Genomic DNA, 20,290 nt, shown 5'->3' with positions numbered 1-20,290 from the left:
ATAATGGATTATGATTTATTCCACAAACTCTGATGTTTTGAATCTCTATTTTAGCTACTTGCATTATTATACTATATGGCAAACATCAATTAAGAAATAAATGGAAAATACATTTGCCAATTTTTAAGATTAGATAATAATATTATTTAGATATTAAACTCGTTAATAGGAGTGGTTGCAATCGATTTCTTTGAGTTTTTTAACATAAATTAAATCGATCAAACGATATTTTTTTTCTCATTTTTATCACTTTTTCGGTTCGGTTTAGGTTTTCATGGAGAGATGTTAAGAAAAAAAAATCGATCAATCAGTTCGGTTTAATCGATTTTGACGGTTTTTTTAACAGCTCTACTTGTTAAGGAAGCAAAGAAACTACAAAGTAAAAACAAAAGGAGAAGACCAAAGTCTCTCGCTTTCTATTGGTCAGCGCGAAAAATGGTTTTGGCGTGAGACAGAGACAGACATACCCCGCCCATACACGCGTCTCTCTCCCTCTCTCTCTCGCATGTAAAGCAAACTTTGCTATAAATTGCATGCAAAGCAGAGTCAGTGAACCAAGCAAAGCGAGCAGCGTTGCATATTCCGGTCATACAGATATAGTATAGTAGTAGTGGTAGTAGTCATTCACTCTGTCTCTTTCTCTCTCACTCGCGAATTTCTTTCCCAAAATTTATCACCCATTAATGTCCCCGATTTTCTCTCCTCCAATCCCTCAATCTATTTCTCTCTAGAGATAAAACCCTCTTGAACAACCCCCACACCAGCAAGAACCCCCAAAACCCATCTGCTTTCTTTCTTGTTATGGAGAGGAGACTCAGTGACCGATCTACTCCTACCGCTAACTCACCCACCTACGCCTACCCATTCTTTGATCTCGATGAAACCCTAGCATCATCTATGGCTCGTCTCAATCTTAACCCCCACTCCGATTACTTGTTCAACGATCTCGGGATGCGTGCGCCGTCGATTCCGTCTCTCGACGATGCGTTTTTACGAGATAACTATTATACTACCATTGTTGGTCCCGCGATGGCTCCTGGTTACGATGTCGTTAATGGCTTGGACAACTTATTGGTTGAACAGTATTTGAACCGGAACCGGAATCGGAATCGGAATGGGAATGGGAATGGGTTTGATATCAGGGGAGGAGGAGGGTCGGTTCCTTATTTGATTCCTGACGGATTGGTTTTAAATAACCCGAATAGTCTGACTGGTGGGTTGTACAATAGGCGGCCGCAGACGTGGTTGGAGCCTGTGGATATGGATCTTTTGTCTGTAAAGAATTTGAGGGGTACAATTTTGTCCTTGGCGAAGGATCAAAATGGGTGTAAAATATTGCGGAAGGTTATAGAGGGTGCAAGAGATGAAAATGAAATTGATATGGCGTTAGAGGAGATTATTGAACATTTAGGTGAGTTGATGGTGCACCAGTTTGGGAATTACGTTGTTCAAAACCTTGTGGAGGTGTGCAATAAGAACCAATTGAACAGGATTGTGTCCAAGATCACTGAGACTGAGCATCAACTAGTCAACATATGCCTTGACACTCATGGGTATGTGTGCTTGGATCTCCCACTGTGTGTGTTTTTAATATACATTGAATTGAATAAAGGTTTTGTTTTGGGGTTTTTATTTTATTAATTTTGTCCCTCTGTTTTTTTGTGCGTTGTGGTAGAACTCGTACTGTACAGAGACTGTTGAGGCATCTTGAAACCACTGGGCAAGAAGTGGCTATGATCATGTCTGCTATAAGCCGTCATACTGTTGCATTGACTAAGGACATGAATGGCCATCATGTTATCCAGCATTGCTTGAAATATTTCACAGATGAAGACAATAGGGTAATGCTCAATTTGTTCTTCCATTTTTGTTGGTAAAACAATTATTTTGGTCTTGCGAAGTTATGGATTTTGTCTTCTGCATGATACTGTTTATAAAACTTTTCATAATCCTTTGTTCATGTATGTTGGCAATAAGGTGGATACTTGTCTTTGGTAGGCAATTAAAAGAATAACTTATGAATAGTTTCATTTACTTTTGGAATAGTTACAATAATAATAATATTTATAAAGATAATACTAATATTCTTAATTATGTGTTCCACGCCATTGAAATCATATGCATGATAGTTACACCATAAAGAAGAAAAAGTTCTTCTCCCCTGCCCCTAAAATGCTTTAGAAACCCATGCATCATGTGGGCCATATTAACAATTTTATTTAATATTTGTGAAGAGAAATTTCATACGAGTGCTGAAGGTTCATTAGTCCCCTCAAAATCAGAGCAAACTAAGTATCTCAGCTCGAGTCCACAAAAATAGTTATATATCTAGTCTACATGTACTGATTAACACATTCTAATACATGTACTGATTAGCACATTCTAATCTCTCCCCCCCCCCCCTTTTCTCTCTCTTTTCTCTGTCGACTAGATAGTGTTTTCCCTTTAGATATGGATGTGGTGATCATTTTATTTTTTGTTAGCAGATTTTACTGAAATGTATACTAAACTATTTATGTTGGCGTGGTTAGAGATGCATGTGAATACTTATAATAAACAAATTTATTATTGTTTCTTGGTGAGAGTTCTAGGCTGCTATATTTTGTCATTCTTCAAACCACTGAGTTGCCTTAGTCATTTGACAAGAATTGGTAATCAGTTTATCACATCTCTCCGTGGCTTCTGCTTTGTTTGCCTTTTCACTTGTTAAGGCTGCAATCGAAAATTCTGTGTTTGGATGATCTAGTGCTTGAGATGAAAGGTAACAAAGTTCTTCGTAATACTTATTGTTGTTACCTAGCTTGATGTGACTTATCTGGGCTTTAGGGGATTGAAAAATTAGCATGCTTGATGCCACAGTGACATAAATATCTTTTCATGAAGAATGAAAAATGGAATATGACTTATCATATAATCATCTCAGTGAGAGTCGCCTTGTAGATAGTTCACTAGAGTAGCATGCTGCTTGAAATTCGAATATTCTTAGCAGTATATTTTGGGTGTCGGGTCAATGTTGCTGCATTAGTTCAAATATACATGAGTTTAGGAGCTGTCATGAGTATAGAATTACAGAATTACTCTGCCTGGATTTTGTTTCGGCCTTGGGGATGGGGTTTAGAAGTATAGAAGGATCTTGGTATTTGGTTTTAGAGGTCTTGGGTACCGAGGGATAAGGAATTTTGAATTTTTTCTGTTTGGATCATGAAAAAAAAATTCGGTTCTAGTTCTGGAAACTTCTTTTGGCTTTTTTTTGGGGGCTAAAATTTCTGTATATTGGTTGATGTTTTACAGACCAAAATTGTTTTTTTTTTGTGATCTCGTGTTCCCATAGATTTTCTGTTTATATGAGCTGACGTGCTGACATGCTGATGGAACAAATACTTTTCTAGTAGGAAAACAGGATTCAGAACTAGACTTCAAAAACTTCTTTTGGCAACAAGATGCAATATCATTTATTCATTGAAAATTGCTTTACAAGCAAACAACCTGGGCTACAAAACCGATTTAGAAGAAAAGAGACTGGTTACTTTTCAATTACGCCATCAGTATTTTTTAATTTTAGCATCAATTGCTTGGAATTTTTCCTATTCTCGTTTTCTGTCTCCTTTCCTCTGTCCCTTATTTTTCAACAAGGCATGATTGCCACTGATAATATTGTCTGAAACGTAATCTTGTGGTAGAATTATTAGAAGCAGAACTTTTAAAGAGTTAATTTCTGCATATGATGTAGTTATCATAACTTATATGAGGTCAAAATCAACAGGCTTTACAATAGTTGAACTTCTGTGTTCTGGTGTTGTTAAACCTCTACTAATAACTACCAATTTGCTTTCCCACTTTTGTTTTTCCTAAACTAGTTGTAGGATATGGTTTCCTAAAATAATTATTGCAAAAGAAAATCTAATTGTGGTTTCATGAATTTGCTGCTTTGTGTTTGTCAGTATCTCCTGCATGAATTGGCACGTGACTGCTTTGGACTTGCAACAAATAAAAGTGGGTGTTGTATACTGCAGCAATGTGTGGACTCCTCTAGCGGTGAAACTAGAGATTTTTTGGTGGCCCAGATTATTTCCCATGCACTCCCTTTAGCTGAAGACCGTTATGGGTGTGTGCTTTTCTCGAACTTTATTTGTGGTCTGATTCCTCTCTGGATTAACCGGAACTTAATATGTTTTTATTTTCCCCCTTTCTATAGAAATTATGTGGTGCAGCATTTGTTGGAATTGCGGATACCACAAATCACTGCAAATCTTCTGAGACAGCTCAAAGGTAGTTATGCAGCTCTTTCATGTAACAAGTATGGCAGCAATGTGGTGGAGAAGTGCTTTTCAGAATCAAGGGAGGAACAATGCACAATGATTATTGTGGAATTGCTTTCCAATCCAAATGTTTCTATGCTTCTTCTTGATCCTTATGGGAACTATGTCATCCAAACAGCATTAAGGGTAGCTAAGGTTAGATCTTTTTTTGTTTTGTTCTTATATTTACATTGTTAGGTGCACCGATAAACAGGATTTGATGCATAGCGAGAATCCAGTCATAAATTGCTCTGCTGTCTGGGTTTGATTGTTTGTACTTGCTCATATACCTTTCTAATGATTATGGTGAACCATACTAACTGTTTTCATGACGATAATGACGGACCATCAATTGCTGTCCAACATAAATTCATGCATTGTTTTGTCTATGTATCCATATTGCTTAAATTTGTTTTGTCTTCAATTGTTGTCCTACTCACAAATCTACTTCTTTAATCCACCCTAGAGTTGCAATTTCCTGATAATATATATAATCAGTAGGTTTGCTCATTATGCATCTTGTATGCCTTCATTAACTTTCCTATTTATGCAACTGTTGAGAACCTTATCTACTGGCCATGATATTTCTGGATTTTCCAGGGGCTTGTTCGCAGTGCTTTGTTTAATCTTGTCCGTATAAACTCTCCAATGATGCGCTGTAATATCTATGGCAAAAAGGTGCTTGAATCCTTAGACAAAAAGAGGACGCAACAGATGGTAGCATGTATGAGTACTCGGGAGGAGGTAACCGAAAACATCTTACATTCTTAGGTTGTCCGCAGGAATATGTTAAGTTAGGTGTTGGCAGGTTGACGATTGTAACTGTTGTTCCCTGTAAGATTTTGGTATTGTCTGTTTGTACTCTGTAAACCCTTTTGATTCTAGCTCTTTAAAAATGCAGAGCAAGGTTGTAGCGATTAGGACGGAATGTGACAGGTAATACATAAATCCCAAGAGTGAGGGAATGTACAATTTAGCATTGGATTTTAAGGGGAGATGATATAAATGTTTAAACCTGTACATTCATAGAGAATTCTGTTTCTTAATGAAAATTTTATTATGGCTGGTTAGGTTTTGTTTAAACCCTAGCTAGCATGCCTGATGCCTATTACCATGCTTTTTTTCATTCCAAAAAATCTCAAAGTTTTTGCAGGGAACTTGGATATCTCATTTTAATATAATAGCCATAAAATATGATAAATTTGTATATAATCCGATCACTTATTCGAAAATATGTTTCAACAAGAAAAATGAAGTCCAATATCATCATATACGTACAATACATAGGGGAATTTGCAGTACAAATCACAAATAATAAGGATTTTTCAACAAGAAAAATGAAGTCCAATATCATCATATACGTACAATACATAGGGGAATTTGCAGTACAAATCACAAATAATAAATTTGTATATAATCCGATCACTTATTCGAAAATATGTTTCAACAAGAAAAATGAAGTCCAATATCATCATATACGTACAATATAAAAGTTATGCAACTTTCAAAGTATTAACAAGCGTTTTTCTTGGCTCAAACTAATATGGATTGGTGCTAAATCTGAGAGAACAAAATGCAGAGCAAGGTTGTAGCGATTAGGACGGAATGTGACAGGTAATACATAAATCCCAAGAGCGAGGGAATGTACAATTTAGCATTGGATTTTAAGGGGAGATGATATAAATGTTTAAACCTGTACATTCATAGAGAATTCTGTTTCTTAAACCAGTTTTGATCATCATGGTGATAAAAGAAAGCTATAGTGTATGCTGATAATCATTCATGAACATCAACACTAGCCACGCACCTTAACAAGTGGCTGAAAGGAGACTGAAGAAAAGAGCATGAGTGCTTATTCTTCTGGTTCTTATCTTGTTTGGATTTAGTGTGGCTCTTCTTGTTTCCATTGACCCAGTACTTCTTCTTCGCTTTCTGCACAACACTCTCCTTATTCTCCTTGCAGAATGTGTAGCTTCTCAAGTAGTTTTGCCTTCGATGTACAAAAGACGACGACCAACCTCTCTCCATCGGCCCGAAAGAATTAGCGAAGGAGATGAAGGTATCATTATGATTATCATCATCTCTCTTCTCGTTTTCCGTCTGCTGGCTTACCCTTGGCATCAACAACCTCGCATCAGACTCTGCCCATTGATCATTCAGTTTCAATGGGTTTTGGGCATCTAAGCAACTCTCAACGCAGCACCTCGACTTCACCATCTCTTCAACTCCTAATATAAGCTTATACAGTGGTTTTGTCTGTTTGGCACTTAGGCGTGCATGCATTTATATATCCGTTAGTGAGTTGACTAACCCTTTTCCTTCAGGGAATTGGATTTCCAATCCTAGCCATGAAGCCTGATAAGCAATAATGGACAACAAAAATTGGGCCAGTGGCAGGCCTCGTAATTGAGGCCCGAGCTTTACTGAAATGGGCTTAATTTCACGGAGGCAGACATAGCATGGAATGGGCCGAAACACTTGGGGGCCTGCTAAGCTCCTAAGACTACATTTTTTAAAGGCCTGCCCAGGTAAGGTATCCTGTCTTCCCTCTTAGAATAGCCGAATAGGTTTGCTTACAGTATTGTTTGGAGTTCGCAGTTTGCCATCTTCAAACACCCGTTTCTCAAGGCAGTAAAGCAACCCAAATCAACTTCACTGTCAATCCAGCAAGTTCGCACCTTTGTCCATCCCCCATTCCCCAACAGAGTCACCCACTACCTCATCGACTCAATCCGTCTCTCTTTCCGTTCTTGCTCGCCACCTTGTTCTCTTCTCTTCTAAGTAATGCCCGTCTTCTTGACTTCTTTGTTGTCGCTCGACCTATTCATTCCGCTCCCTCTGCGGAATCCGCACTCTCCCTCATCGAGTCCCTCAAAGAAACAGTTCCCCATTTGGCGCACAGATAAGGTAGCCTCGACGCTCTCGCCACGGAGAAAATATTTAGTGGGAAGCACACACCACGTCATTCCGCTGATGTGGTGTGCATGTCCCATTGAATGAGTGACACGTGTCGAGTTGGTCCCCACAAAAATTCAGTTTTGAGTTTATTTTTTATGATATTGTTTTTTATTAATTTTAGCTCCCAATTTTCTTTTTTCTTGAAAACACATAGAGACAAAATATCTCGTCTGAACCCTATGTCGTCGTTCTCCTTCTCTGTCGGGTTCTAGATCGGAACTATCAAAGCCCATGTATTTCGCTCACAGACCAACATTCATGAGCAACAATGACTTCAAAAGAAATTGGGAACAAATCACTTCTTCCACACTAGTGAAGTAAAGGTAGCAAGTCAAAAACCATGTCAAATGCATAGGCACGCTAGTTGAAATCACAAATCAGATCCCTCTGCTCGTCCACTTCCTAAACCCTTTTCTTTGTTGCATTTCATTCTTCAATTTTCATGATTATTTAAGTGGGTGTTGCATTATGGGTATCTGATTCAATAGGTGAACAAGGCAGAAGAATCAAAGAGGGATTTGACTCTAGTCTCACGGTCAAGAGATGGAGACCGAATATGGCGGCAGCGATGCATTCCAGCGGAAGTTTAGGAGTGTTGATGGTGGTCGCGGTTGGAGGAGGAGTTCGTGTAGGTGACGTCGATGGTGTGGGAACCGAGAAGATGAGAGAGAGGAGATTCGTTGAGATTTGAGAACAGAGAAGTGAGATACAACGGTGTTTTAATTTTTAAGCGCGTGAGATCAAAAGGGTGATTCAGTGAGAAATTTTGCTGACTAAGACTAGAGACGCCAGATGTTGATTATTCAGTGGAGCATGCACACCATGTCAGCGGAATGACGTGGTGTGCGCTTCCCACTGAATATTTTCTCCTCGCCACGGTACTCGCCAAGCACTGCCGGAGCGCTGAATTCAAGGCCTTGATTGGGGAGATTCAAACTGGAAGGTTAGGGAACATTCGCATGAGTTCCATGAACCTAATGACGTGGCACGCCACTGCCGGAGACGTTAATGAGGTTCTAAACGTCTGGAGTGAATATAGACGTAATGAGAAGGGTGTGTGCACGGAGTTCTACAATGTTGTCATCCGACTCTTATGTGCAGACGGGAAGAGACGCGGCGGAGACTGTCCCAGTTCCCTCTGAAATCATTGATGAAGGGGCGATCCCTAATTTCAGAGCGTATTTTGTCATGGTTGAGCATCTTGTAAACTAGGAAAACTAGATGCTGCACTGGAAGTTCCTTTGATGAGGATTAAGCGGACTTCAAAGATGTATTTGGTTTTGGTTGAAGGGTTCGTTGGTGCTGAAAGGTTTGATGAAGTTAAAATTTTGCTTAACTGAATGCTGGTTGAAGGCAAGCGGAAAGAGGCTACTGCTCTGGAAGAATTTATGAGGATCTAAAGAAGGTCCTACCACTCACAGTGCAGGGACATGTATGGACATTGTGCTCTGCAGATCTTGGTAGAGTTTACAACATTTATTCCAATAGTCTTACATCAAGTGAGCTGCACAATAATTTAGATGGAAAATTTAGTCATGATCTTCAAAGCTGAAATTGCTGCACTGGAGTTGTTGGTCTATTCCTTTGAAACAGTTAAAGACTAAAAGTAAACTTTAGGGCTTTGCTTTGGTGCTTGCAAGCCTTGGAACAGACCTCCCAGAAAGGGCACACAATAACTCATGTTTTCTGAAGCGCCTCCAAATAATCCTGTAGCCATTGTGGAATCATTTCAGTATGTCACTAGGAGATATTACCACCCTTGGACGAGGATACGGCGATTTCAGAGGGTCAGTTACTGATTCTATCTACTGGAAACAAGATTAACGATTTATTTCCGCCATTATACTGAGGTATATCTTGTTCTATATTTTCATGAATAGTTGCGAGGTTACAATTAAATGATCATTATACCAATAAAATCGTGATTCATTTTAAATTCAATTTTTCCTCCCTTGTATTTATCTGCAATAACTTTAAATCCTGATGGATGGATCCTATTTTCGTCTCCATCCCTTGGACGTTTAAAGAGGGTGTGAATACTACTGCAATCGTAAAATTTGGTTGTGGTTGCAGTTGCAGTTGCAGTCATCAGACATGACAAAGTCTTTTTTGGACTAGTCATCCTCTCCGATTTATCTTGCGGAAGGATTAGCCAACTAATTTGGATGCTTCCATCAAGACAACTGTGCCATTTTGGAGGGAGCTCAAATTCATTGGTAAGAATCTGGACTATTACATTGCATATACTTTTTTCTAGTAATCATCTGTTTGAGATCTGATGCTCCAGTGCAGGGAACCATCATAAAATTCTCTAGCTTATTATGCAATCTGGATGTGGCTATCAAATAGCTTATTTAAAAACATTTTTTTATGTTGTTTTAAAACATTTGGCTCATTGACTTTGCATACATGTCTCGCACAACGGACATCATCTTGCCGTCCCAACTTGTGTTAGAATATGCTTTATCAAGATTCCTAACTGGATGGGAATTGCAATCTTATAGAAATGGAAGTGATAGAAAGTCTTATAATGATTGATTTTGTATTAATTGATGTCAAAACTAAAGAAAGTGTCCTTTAGATATTCTTTAATACCTATTTTATTTCGTTGAAAGCTCTATGCTAATAGTTTTTTTGAAGTCTTTCCATCTACTGAGTAAGACTTCATAAACAACTGTTTTGTTTAGCACATATTAAATAGCTTCTTCATAGTCTAAGCCTCAAGCTAACAGCAATGGCAGTTTCTCTTCTTTCGCTCCCATCCTTCCAAGGTTTTGGCATGCTGCTGTTTCTTCTATTCTCGACCTCCCTTGTTGCAGCTCAAAAACCAACCTCCACGGGCACAAATTTTTCGTGCTCTGCAGATTCACCTCTATGCCAAACGTATGTCGCTTACCTCACCCAGCCACCGGAGTACTTGGACCTCGGAAACATATCTGATCTGTTTGAGGTCAGTCGTCTATTAATTGCTGGTTCCAGTAACTTAGTTTCTGAAACTACACCACTAGTTCCCAACCAACTCTTACTGGTACCTATATCCTGTGGTTGCACTAAGGGTAACTATTTTGCCAACATCACTTATCAGATAAAGAAAGGTGATAGCTATTACTTGGTTTCAACCACTTCTTTTGAGAATCTCACTAACTGGAAAGCGGTGCAGGACATGAATCCTACCCTGCAACCCAACCTCCTAAAAATTGGTGTCAAAGTGGTCTTTCCTCTGTTCTGTAAGTGCCCTTCCAAGAATCAGTCAGACAGTGGAATTAACTATCTAATCACCTATGTATGGCAGCCCAGAGATGATATCCCCCTTGTGAGCGCTAAACTGAATGCCTCAGCAGCCGACATATTATCTGTAAATAACTACCGGGACTTTAGTGAGGCTGCAAATTCTCCGGTGCTTATTCCTGTGCCTCAATTGCCAGTTCTCTCTCAACCGAATCCTCCTCCACTTGGAAGAAAGAAATCTGAGAGTCACTGGCTCCTAATCGTTGCAATAAGCACATCAACTGCTCTGTTGATCTTCATTTTAGTGTCTCTGCTGGTGTATTCTTGCCATTCATATAAGAAGAAGTTTTTGAGTCGGAATGATTCCTGTTTGGAGACTACTGATCTCATTCAGGGGAAGGAACTTAAGTCGAGCGAAAGCTTCGAGCACAGGATTATACAGGACAAGCTACTTCCGGGGGTTTCTGGCTATCTAGGAAAACCAATTATCTACGATGTTGGAGTAATTATGGATGCAACGATGGACTTCCATGAACACTATAGGATTGGAGGATCCGTATACAGGGCCACAATTAATGGACAGGTATTAGCAGTAAGGAAAACTAAAGAAGATGCTGGAGAGGAACTGAAGATTCTACAGAAAGTAAATCATGCCAATCTGGTGAAGTTAATGGGCATCTCATCTGGTTCTGATGGGAATTGCTTCTTGGTTTATGAGTACGCTGAAAATGGTTCACTGGACAAATGGTTGCACACTAGTCCTGCTTCTTCTTCAGGCTCAGTAGCATTCCTCACCTGGAGTCAGAGGTTACATGTAGCATTAGATGTGGCTCACGGCCTGCAATACATGCACGAGCACACTCAACCAAGCATAGTTCACAGGGATATCAGGACCAGCAATATTCTTCTAGACTCCAGGTTCAAGGCCAAGATTGCAAATTTCTCCATGGCCATGTCTGCCTCAAAACCTGCAATGCTAAAAGCTGATGTATTTGCTTTCGGGGTTGTGTTGTTAGAGTTGCTTTCAGGAAAGAAAGGCATGGGAACCAAAGAAAATGGTGAGATCATTTTGTTGTGGAAGGATATAAGGGAAATCTGGGAAGTTGAGGAGAAGAGACAGGAGAGGTTAAGAATGTGGATGGATCCATGCTTGGAGAGCATTTATCCTATTGATGGTGCTATGAGCTTGGCGAACTTGGCAAGAGTGTGCACAATGGAGAGGTCTTCAGCACGACCAGGCATGGAAGAAATCGTCTTTAATCTCACAGTTCTTGCTCAGTCGTCTTCGGTGACATTAGAAAGGTCTTGGACTTCTCTAGAAGCAGAAGAACTTGCTCGGATCATAAGCCCAGTCAAAGCTCGATGATTTCAGAAAAATGGTAATGGTTAAGTTTGGCGTTGCTTACTTTTGCATATCTTGCTTTATGTCTGTACAAATTATGGTGTTTTTGAACTAAAAATAAGACGAGCAAACTTACCTAAAGCAGATCTTTTATATTCATGCATCACAATATGATCTTTTTATACAGTGTTTGTGAATCTGCTTTCTGGTTCTTCTGCCAAACAGGATAGGCGTAGTTTCACAATTTGTGTTTCAGTTTCCATTTGGTGCTTTGCTTGTAGAGAGATTATATGACAAATGAGCTCAAAATATATATTAGTACCAATTTAGAAGTAGTCTTCACCACGGACGAGAAGATTGAAGCTTTGGTTGGGATGTCCTTGCAAATGCAGGAGGTTGCAAATTCAACTCCCCACGCCTAGTTTGGCGTTGTTATTTCTCGCATAGGCTTCGGCCAGGTCTGTTTTGTCGCCAGTGTAGAGCGGGCTTGGTGGGCAGCTCAGCTGTCTGTTGGGCTGAAAAATTCTCGGTTATTAAAAAAAGAGATTAATACAACTTTGGTTGCTACATATTATTCATCACAAGAGAGTAGGAGTACATGGAGAGGCAAAGTAACAGAGATTAGAATATTTGGTACAAGTAATTTTTCTGGGTATATCACAATCAAAATATGGTCTCATTCCCCAAGTTATCATTAGGCAATTCCCACCTCAGTGAATCATTGTAGATTCTTGCTAGAAACCCCACAATTTCATCCATGCGTGGGCGACCTGCTGGATTTCTATCTACGCATCTATGAATCAATCTTATCAAAGACATGGCTATTTCAGAAGGATACTTTCCTTCCATTGAAGAGTCCATGAATTGAATCAAACTATCCTCCACGTTTTCTCCACTGAACCGGGCACATAGGACATCTGACAAGTTCATGTTTACCTCTGGCTCTGTGTATAAAGCGGCAACCTGTTTTCCGGTGATCATTTCCAGCATGAGAACCCCAAAAGCATAGACATCAAGCTTTGCAGAGACCAGACCATTTTCTAAATACTCTGGTGCCATGTGACCTCTGGTCCCAACAATGTGCCTTGTCAAGGCAAATTGGCCTTCCTCCCCTCTTGCTATCCTTGCCATCCCAAGGTTGGCGATTTTAGCCCTGAAATCGCTGTCAAGAAGAACATTGCCACTCCTTATATCCTGATGAATAAGAGGCGGCATGGTGAAGCAATGAAGATAGTTGATCCCAACGGCCGCATCCAGTGCTATCTGCATTCTCTGAGTCCAATTCAAAACCTTTCCTGCATTGTCAGTATTATAGATCCAGTCACTCAGGGGTCCATTGACAGCATACTCATAAACCAGATACCAATCTCCATCGTTAAAGCAGACGCCCATGAGGCGGATAACAAAAATATTGTTGATCTTGCTCAACAATTCTATCTCCTTTGTAACATCTCCATTCATTTTCTTAATGGCTGCAAGATCACCCTTAATCGTGCCGCGATAGACAGATCCTTTAATGCAGCTGCCGGGGCTGAAATTATCTGTTGCTTCTTGCAGCTCCTTAAAACTATACACTTTGAGGGATTGAGTAATGCTCGATAAAATCTCTGAAAACTCCGGAGAATCTTTAACCACTGGTTTCTTATTTGCCTCAGAAGTTTCTGAGACAAAATTTGTAACAGCATTATTCTTACCCTTGTGGAAGCAGGCAAAGAAAATGATGGTACTGATGAACAATAAAATAGCCCCTCCTGCAAGAGTCCCAACAAGAATATAAAGCCATGTTTTCTTTTTGCTTTTTTTGGATGAGTTACCCGAGGTCGGAGGAGCAGGCGATGGTGGCGCAGGTGGTGGCACCATGGTTTGAGAACTTGACGGCGGATCTTGCAGAGGAACCACAAGTGTAGTGAAAGGATAAATGGTGGAATCTTGCTCAGTGAGCTTATTAGCTTCAAGAGTTCTCCCAGTATCTACACCAAATCTTGCACTAACTGTTGAAACATAATCACCCCAAGTAATTAAGTAGCTCAAAAGATACTTGATCCCCACATCAGTCTGATTCTTCGTGGGACAAGCACATCTCAGAGGAATATGGAGTCTCGTACCAGTATATATATTCCTCGTCAGATTACTGTTCTGACTCTTAAGAGCTTGCTTTGTTGAGAGACCTTGAAAAGTATTATTAGCAATCAAGAAGTAAGTATCTCCGTGCTGAACAACAAAAGATGTATTGGCCTGATAGTATGGACCTGAACATGAGCAGTTAACTGGAACAATCACCTGTTTGTTGGTCTCAAAGGTTTCAGTTTCTGAAACTGAGTTTATTTGAGAGAGCTGAGATGGGTCAGCACTCAAGAGAGCAGCAATGGAAGAAACAGAAGTATAAGGTGGTTGGGATCTGAAAATAAGGTAAGCTTGGCAAGACCTTTTGAGGCCATTGCAGGAGTAGCCAAGGATGGAATTTGAATTTGAAGTATCTGGTTTGTTAGAAGATGTTGTGGCCTTCCCCACGTAAGGCTGTTGGGCATGAATTAAGAAAGAGGAACAGAGTATGAAGAAGCTAGAAACAGAGATGAGATTCAGAGAACTCATCCTGAAATGGACTGCACTCACTACAAAATATACATATAAAAATGGTTGTGCTTAAAACATTTTTTCAAGGCAGGAAAAGGGGCAGGTGTATGCTACCGCGTCTCCAATTTCCATAGAATTCTTCCGTGTTAAATTTCCTGGAATTTTACAGGATCAGACTGATGCTCTTAGTCTTGGATATAATGGAAATATCAAATCAGAACGTTTATTGGTAGTCAGAAAGAACGTATAAATGTATAATAAGGACAAGGAATCAAGGAAGTGGTTCAGACACGCTTGTATTCTAATATGAAAAAGAGAGAAAAAAAAATGAAAAAAAGGACATGTAATCGTTGACATGACATGATAACTTGAGTCTTTTCTTATTGTCAGTAGTGTTGGCACATAAAGCAACCTGTAGATCTTGACTTTGTGCTTTCGCAAACAGCCGGGTCTGATTACATATTTCTGTTCAGTGGGTCTCCAATTCTCCATCCTTTGCCTAGACTGCAACAGCGGGGTCAATGGCCAAATGAGACTTTAGTAAATTAGTCTAAGCATCTGAAGACTTAAGTGTATAGCAACTGAAACACAAACATTGTTCTAACGTGCAGAGCTAACCAATACCCTGAATTTCTCTGTTGATGAATTCCCCAACAGAAGAGTAGGTAGTTATGTTGTGGTCATCACAACCTCCCATAAGTGAAAATAATTCAAGGTAACACCTCTGGAAATGGCTGCAGAATCCAATAACAGAAGAACAACCCTAATTTGCTAAAAAGGCTTAAATCAAAGTTCTGGGATATTCAGTATTTCACATGAATGCTATTCTGCGAGTTCAGCCACATGCAAGAGAATGACAGACTGAAGTAAATTAATTTTCCATTACAGCTCGAAGCAAGATGGGGATAATTCACAAGTTTTCCTGGGCACGCACCCGCTGAAATCCAGCTTCTACCATGTTTCCATGCATAAATACAATATTGTAAACGCGAACAAGCTAGCTATACCAAGATAATAGCAAAAGCAAAATAAGTTACAATGACAATTCCTAAATCCTCCAATTCCTCTAATCTCTGTGAAGATTATCAGCACTCCAATTACGAAAAAGAGACTAATACAACTTTGGTTACTACATATTATTCATCACAAGAGAGTAGGAGTACATGGAGAGGCAAAGTAACAGAGATTAGAATATTTGGTACGAGTAATTTTTCTGGGTATATCACAATCAAAATATGGTCTCATTCCCCAAGTTATCATTAGGCAATTCCCACCTCAGTGAATCATTGTAGATTCTTGCTAGAAACCCCACAATTTCATCCATGCGTGGGCGACCTGCTGGATTTCTATCCACGCATCTATGAATCAATCTTATCAAAGACATGGCTATTTCAGAAGGATACTTTCCTTCCATTGAAGAGTCCATGAATTGAATCAAACTCTCCTCCACATTTTCTCCACTGAACCGGGCACATAGGACATCTGACAAGTTCATGTTTACCTCTGGCTCTGTGTATAGAGCGGCAACCTGTTTTCCGGTGATCATTTCCAGCATGAGAACCCCAAATGCATAGACATCAAGCTTTGCAGAGACCAAACCATTTTCTAAATACTCTGGTGCCATGTGACCTCTGGTCCCAACAATGTGCCTTGTCAAGGCAAATTGGCCTTCCTCCCCTCCTGCTATCCTTGCCATCCCAAGGTTCGCGATTTTAGCCCTGAAATCGCTGTCAAGAAGAACATTGCCACTCCTTATATCCTGATGAATAAGAGGAGGCCTGGTGAAGCAATGAAGATAGTCAATCCCAACGGCCGCATCCAGTGCTATCTGCATTCTCTGAGTCCAATTCAAAACCTTTCCTGCATTGTCAGTATTATAGATCCAGTCACTCAGGGGTCCATTGACAGCATACTCAAAAACCAGATACCAATCTCCATCAATAAAGCAGACGCCCAAGAGGCGGATAACAAAAATATCGTTGATCTTGCTCAACAATTCTATCTCCTTTGAAACTTCTCCATTCATTTTCTTGATGGCAACAAGATCACCATTAATTGTGCCGCGATAGACGGATCCTTTAATGCAGCTGCCGGGGCTGAAATTATCTGTTGCTTCTTGCAGCTCCTTAAAGCTATACACTTTGAGGGATTGAGTAATGCTCGATAAAATCTCCGAAAACTCTGGAGATTCTTTAATCACTGGTTTCTTATTTGCCTCAAAAGTTTCTGAGACAAAATTTGTAACAGCATCATTCTTACCCTTGTGGAAGCAGGCAAAGAAAATGATGGTACTGATGAACAATAAAATAGCCCCTCCTGCAAGAGTCCCAACAAGAATGTAAAACCATGTTTTCTTTTTGCTTTTTTTGGATGAGTTACCTGAGGTCAGAGGAGCAGGCGATGGTGGCACCATGGTTTGAGAACTTGACGGCGGATCTTGCAGAGGAACCAGAAGTGTAGTGAAAGGATAAATGGTGGAATATTGTTCAGTGAGCTTATTAGCTTCAAGAGTTCTCCCAGTATCTACACCAAATCTTGCACTAACCGTTGAAACATAATCACCCCAAGTGATTAAGTAGCTCAAAAGATACTTGATCCCCACATCAGTCTGATTCTTTGTGGGACAAGCACATCTCAGAGGAATATGGAGTCTAGTACCACTATATATATACTTCGTGAGATTACTGTTCTGACTCTTAAGAGCTTGCCAGGTTGAGAGACCTTGAAAAGTGTCATGAGCAATCAAGAAGCGGGTATCTCCATGCCGAACAACAAAAGATGTATTGGCCTGATAGTATGGACCTGAACATGAGCAGTTAACTGGAACAATAACCTGTTTGTTGGTCTCAAAGGTTTCAGTTTCTGAAACTGAGTTTATTTGAGAGAGCTGAGATGGGTCAGCACTCAAGAGAGCAGCAATGGAGGCAACAGAGGTATAAGGTGGTTGGGATCTGAAGATGAGGTAAGTTTGGCAAGACCTTTTAAGGCCATTGCAGGAGTAGCCAAGGATGGAAGTTGAATTTGAAGCATCTGGGTTCTTAGAAGATGCTGTGGTCTTCCCCACATAATAAGGCTGTTGGGCATGAATTAAGAAAGAGTGACAGAGTATGAAGAAGCTAGAAACAGAGATGAGATTCAGAGAACTCATCCTCAAAATAGCCAGCACTGACTACAAAATATACATATAAAAATGGTGCATAGAACATTTTTAAAGGCAGGAAAAGAGGGTCGGTACGCGCCTTCCTGGAAGAATCCTTTTATGTATTTATCTTCGTCTCCACAGAAGTCTTGCGTATTAAATTTCGAATTTTACAGGATCAGATGGATGCTCTTAGATATAATGCAAAGATCACTCCTGTTTAGCAGAAATATCAAATCAGAACGTTTATTGGTAAACATAAAGAACGTATAATAAGGAAAAGGAATCAAGAAAGTGGTGTAGACACCCCTTATATTCAAAATATGCAATAGAAAAAAAAGAAGAAAAAAGGACATGTAGTCATTGTCATGACAACCTTACATATTTCTGTTTAGCAGGTCTCCATCCTTTGCCTAGACTGCAACAGCAGGGTCAATGACCAAATGAAACAGTCGTAAATTAGTGTAGCATCTGAAGACTCAAGTGTATAGCAACTGAAAACACAAAACATTGTTCTAATGCGCAGAGCTAACCAATACCCTGAATTTCTCTGTTGATGAATTCCCCAACAGAATAGGCAATTGCTGTGGTCATCACAACCTCCCATAACTGAAAACAATTCAAGGTAACACCTCTGGAAATGGCTGCACAATCCAATAACAGAAGAGCAACCCTAATTTGCTAAAAAGGCTTGAATCAAAGTTCTTGGATATTCAGTAGTTCTATTGCGACTTGAGTTTACTAGTTGAGTAAGCAAAAAAAATGTTTCCACATGCAAGAGAAATGACAGGCTGAAGTAAATTCATTTTCTATTACGGCTCCAAGCAAGATGGGGATAATTCACAAGTTTTCCTGGGCATGCACCTGCTGAAATCCAGCTTCTACCATGTTTCCAGGGATAAATACAATATTGTAAACACGAACAAGCTAGCTATACCAAGATAATAGCAAAAGCAAAATAAGTTACACTGACAATTCCTAAATCCTCCAATTCCTCTAATCTCTGTGAAGATTATCGACACTCCAATTATGATACTAAGGATTCCACCAGGAAGGCTATCACGCAGTCCATCAGTGACCCAATCAGGAGTGATGACAAATAGGATAAAACGAGATGCTGCACACATAAGAAGCGACCGCAACAATCAGATTACGAATTGTTAGTGTCGATGTTATCAAGCACTAGGGATTAACAATGAACTGATTAATTACAAAGCATAACGAATACAAACCTGGAAAGGTCTGAGGAAAGAAGAGGTTTGCTGCAACCACAAGAAAGGCAATCCAAGAACCAACTTGTCCTCTACATCATCAGATTGGTACTTTTTTAGGCAAAGATATAGACATCCAAATCAACCAATAGGCAATTGAGATAACCGGCAATGACCTTAGAATATTGAAAAGCACATCTGGACAACTTATAAAGAGATACACTGCTAGAAGGGTCATTTGCTTGGATGATTGTCGCCCAAATCGGTTCATGATCAACAAAAATCTGTAGGGCACGAAGCAATAGAATAGATATATGAAAATAAGAAGATTGTCAATAACATCTGCAAAGTAAAAAACTAATGAAAACTATAATAAGCTTCATCCAGTTAGTAGAACTGCTCTAACAATGTTGGTATTTTTTCTTCTCAAAAACATGAAAGGTATGGGGTAAACGAACATGTTAGATTTCACTTGTCAGATGGACGCCAAGAACCCATTTAGGGGCTTAAAACTAATACCACAAATTTGATCAAATCAAATGTAATGAGCTTCTTCTATCCCAGTTATTTTTATATCCAGGGAATTTATCTTTACAAATTTAACAGCATAAGCAGGATAGAGAACCTCATATTATTCAACATAAAAGAATATACATTTAAAATTCATTTATTCCAAAAATCAAGTCAAACATTATATTACGCGAAGCATCTGAACAATCCCACAATGGATCATTGGATTTCATACTACATGATTCATTAGTCACTCGGTGAGGCATTTGTAATACAGTGAGACCGATTTCTGCACTGACGCTACACTATTCACTATCAGCATCGACAATATAATAAATACCCACCAGCAATCATATACGCAAAAAGTACGACCCACCCATGATCTGTACTGAACAATTGACATCGATGGAAAAGATAAAAAACAATCGATTTCAATGCAGCATTAAAATTGCAGCGATTAATTGATAAATTGGGATGACTCACAAAGCAGAGATGGTTCCACCCCATTGAAAGCTGACTCGAGGAGCTTCGCTTGATCCCATAACCATAGCTGCTACTGCTGCATCATATGCAGCCGAAGAAACCATTTTGGAGCTACACCCAGAACCACTTCCTCTAATGTTTGCTTGATCAGATGTTTCCTTGATAGTTTCCAATTCCAGATCAGTATACGAGCGAGTGAGTGGATGGCGAGCGACTGGACTGGGCCTGCGCTTGCTTAGTCTTCACCCAAGGATTGACTGATTGAGGGGACGTCCGGTACAGGGTGTACCGGACTAATGTCCTGTACATAATGTGGTCCGTTGGATCTTGAAAAATAAATCTAACGGTTCAAAAGCAAAAATGGAAAAGAAAAGATGAATGACTATCGAGCGGAAAGTGCGGAAGCATATATGGGCCAGGCTGATTCGGCCCCATTACAACGATGGGCCTTGCAGGAGGCAACATCTGATCTAGTTGATCGATCAGTGACGATCACATCATTCTGAACAAAATGACGGGCCTTTTGTGGGGGCTCTGTCCACTCCAG

At 39.7% G+C, this 20,290-nt stretch overlaps 5 protein-coding genes across 8 annotated transcripts; 2 read left to right on the top strand and 3 right to left on the bottom strand.

The window, feature by feature from the left end:
* Positions 1-628: 628 nt before the first annotated feature.
* On the top strand, positions 629-5,394 carry LOC120014928 (pumilio homolog 12-like). The gene is made up of 5 exons (XM_038867058.1): positions 629-1,553; positions 1,676-1,841; positions 3,942-4,105; positions 4,196-4,454; positions 4,899-5,394. The coding sequence occupies exons 1-5, from the start codon at positions 802-804 to the stop codon at positions 5,067-5,069; spliced, it is 1,512 nt and encodes a 503-aa protein (XP_038722986.1). The 5' UTR covers positions 629-801; the 3' UTR covers positions 5,070-5,394.
* Positions 5,395-9,360: 3,966 nt separating this feature from the next.
* On the top strand, positions 9,361-12,070 carry LOC120015348 (serine/threonine receptor-like kinase NFP). 2 transcript variants are annotated; one of them, XM_038867732.1, is made up of 2 exons: positions 9,361-9,472; positions 9,989-12,070. In XM_038867732.1, exon 2 carries the CDS (start codon positions 9,991-9,993, stop codon positions 11,848-11,850), a length of 1,860 nt encoding a protein of 619 aa, XP_038723660.1. In that variant the 5' UTR covers positions 9,361-9,472; positions 9,989-9,990; the 3' UTR covers positions 11,851-12,070. The 2 variants fall into 2 exon arrangements, with proteins under 2 accessions (XP_038723660.1, XP_038723661.1); XM_038867733.1 differs by having other exon boundaries at positions 9,364-9,472; positions 9,998-12,070.
* Positions 12,071-12,372: 302 nt separating this feature from the next.
* Positions 12,373-14,591, bottom strand: LOC120015347 (lysM domain receptor-like kinase 4). Its single transcript, XM_038867731.1, has one exon. The coding sequence runs from the start codon at positions 14,416-14,418 to the stop codon at positions 12,490-12,492; it is 1,929 nt and encodes a 642-aa protein (XP_038723659.1). The 5' UTR covers positions 14,419-14,591; the 3' UTR covers positions 12,373-12,489.
* A 671-nt stretch (positions 14,592-15,262) lies between these two features.
* Positions 15,263-18,212, bottom strand: LOC120014404 (lysM domain receptor-like kinase 4). Of its 2 annotated transcripts, XM_038866351.1 has the most exons (3): positions 18,079-18,212; positions 17,916-17,957; positions 15,263-17,755 (listed from the first exon to the last, which is right to left on the bottom strand). In XM_038866351.1, exon 3 carries the CDS (start codon positions 17,546-17,548, stop codon positions 15,629-15,631), a length of 1,920 nt encoding a protein of 639 aa, XP_038722279.1. In that variant the 5' UTR covers positions 17,549-17,755; positions 17,916-17,957; positions 18,079-18,212; the 3' UTR covers positions 15,263-15,628. The 2 variants fall into 2 exon arrangements, with proteins under 2 accessions (XP_038722279.1, XP_038722278.1); XM_038866350.1 differs by having other exon boundaries at positions 17,921-18,170.
* Positions 18,213-18,324: 112 nt separating this feature from the next.
* LOC120014410 (cold-regulated 413 plasma membrane protein 2-like) lies at positions 18,325-20,007 on the bottom strand. 2 transcript variants are annotated; one of them, XM_038866357.1, is made up of 5 exons: positions 19,819-20,007; positions 19,744-19,779; positions 18,927-19,034; positions 18,772-18,842; positions 18,325-18,656 (listed from the first exon to the last, which is right to left on the bottom strand). In XM_038866357.1, exons 1-5 carry the CDS (start codon positions 19,845-19,847, stop codon positions 18,421-18,423), a joined length of 480 nt encoding a protein of 159 aa, XP_038722285.1. In that variant the 5' UTR covers positions 19,848-20,007; the 3' UTR covers positions 18,325-18,420. The 2 variants fall into 2 exon arrangements, with proteins under 2 accessions (XP_038722285.1, XP_038722284.1); XM_038866356.1 differs by having other exon boundaries at positions 19,744-20,003.
* Between the last annotated feature and the right edge of the window lie 283 nt (positions 20,008-20,290).

This window comes from Tripterygium wilfordii, chromosome 14 (genome assembly GCF_013401445.1).
Source record: "Tripterygium wilfordii isolate XIE 37 chromosome 14, ASM1340144v1, whole genome shotgun sequence".
Taxonomy (NCBI): domain Eukaryota; kingdom Viridiplantae; phylum Streptophyta; class Magnoliopsida; order Celastrales; family Celastraceae; genus Tripterygium; species Tripterygium wilfordii.
Note: the sequence above shows the minus strand (reverse complement) of the source record. Positions and strands in the feature narration are given on the sequence as shown.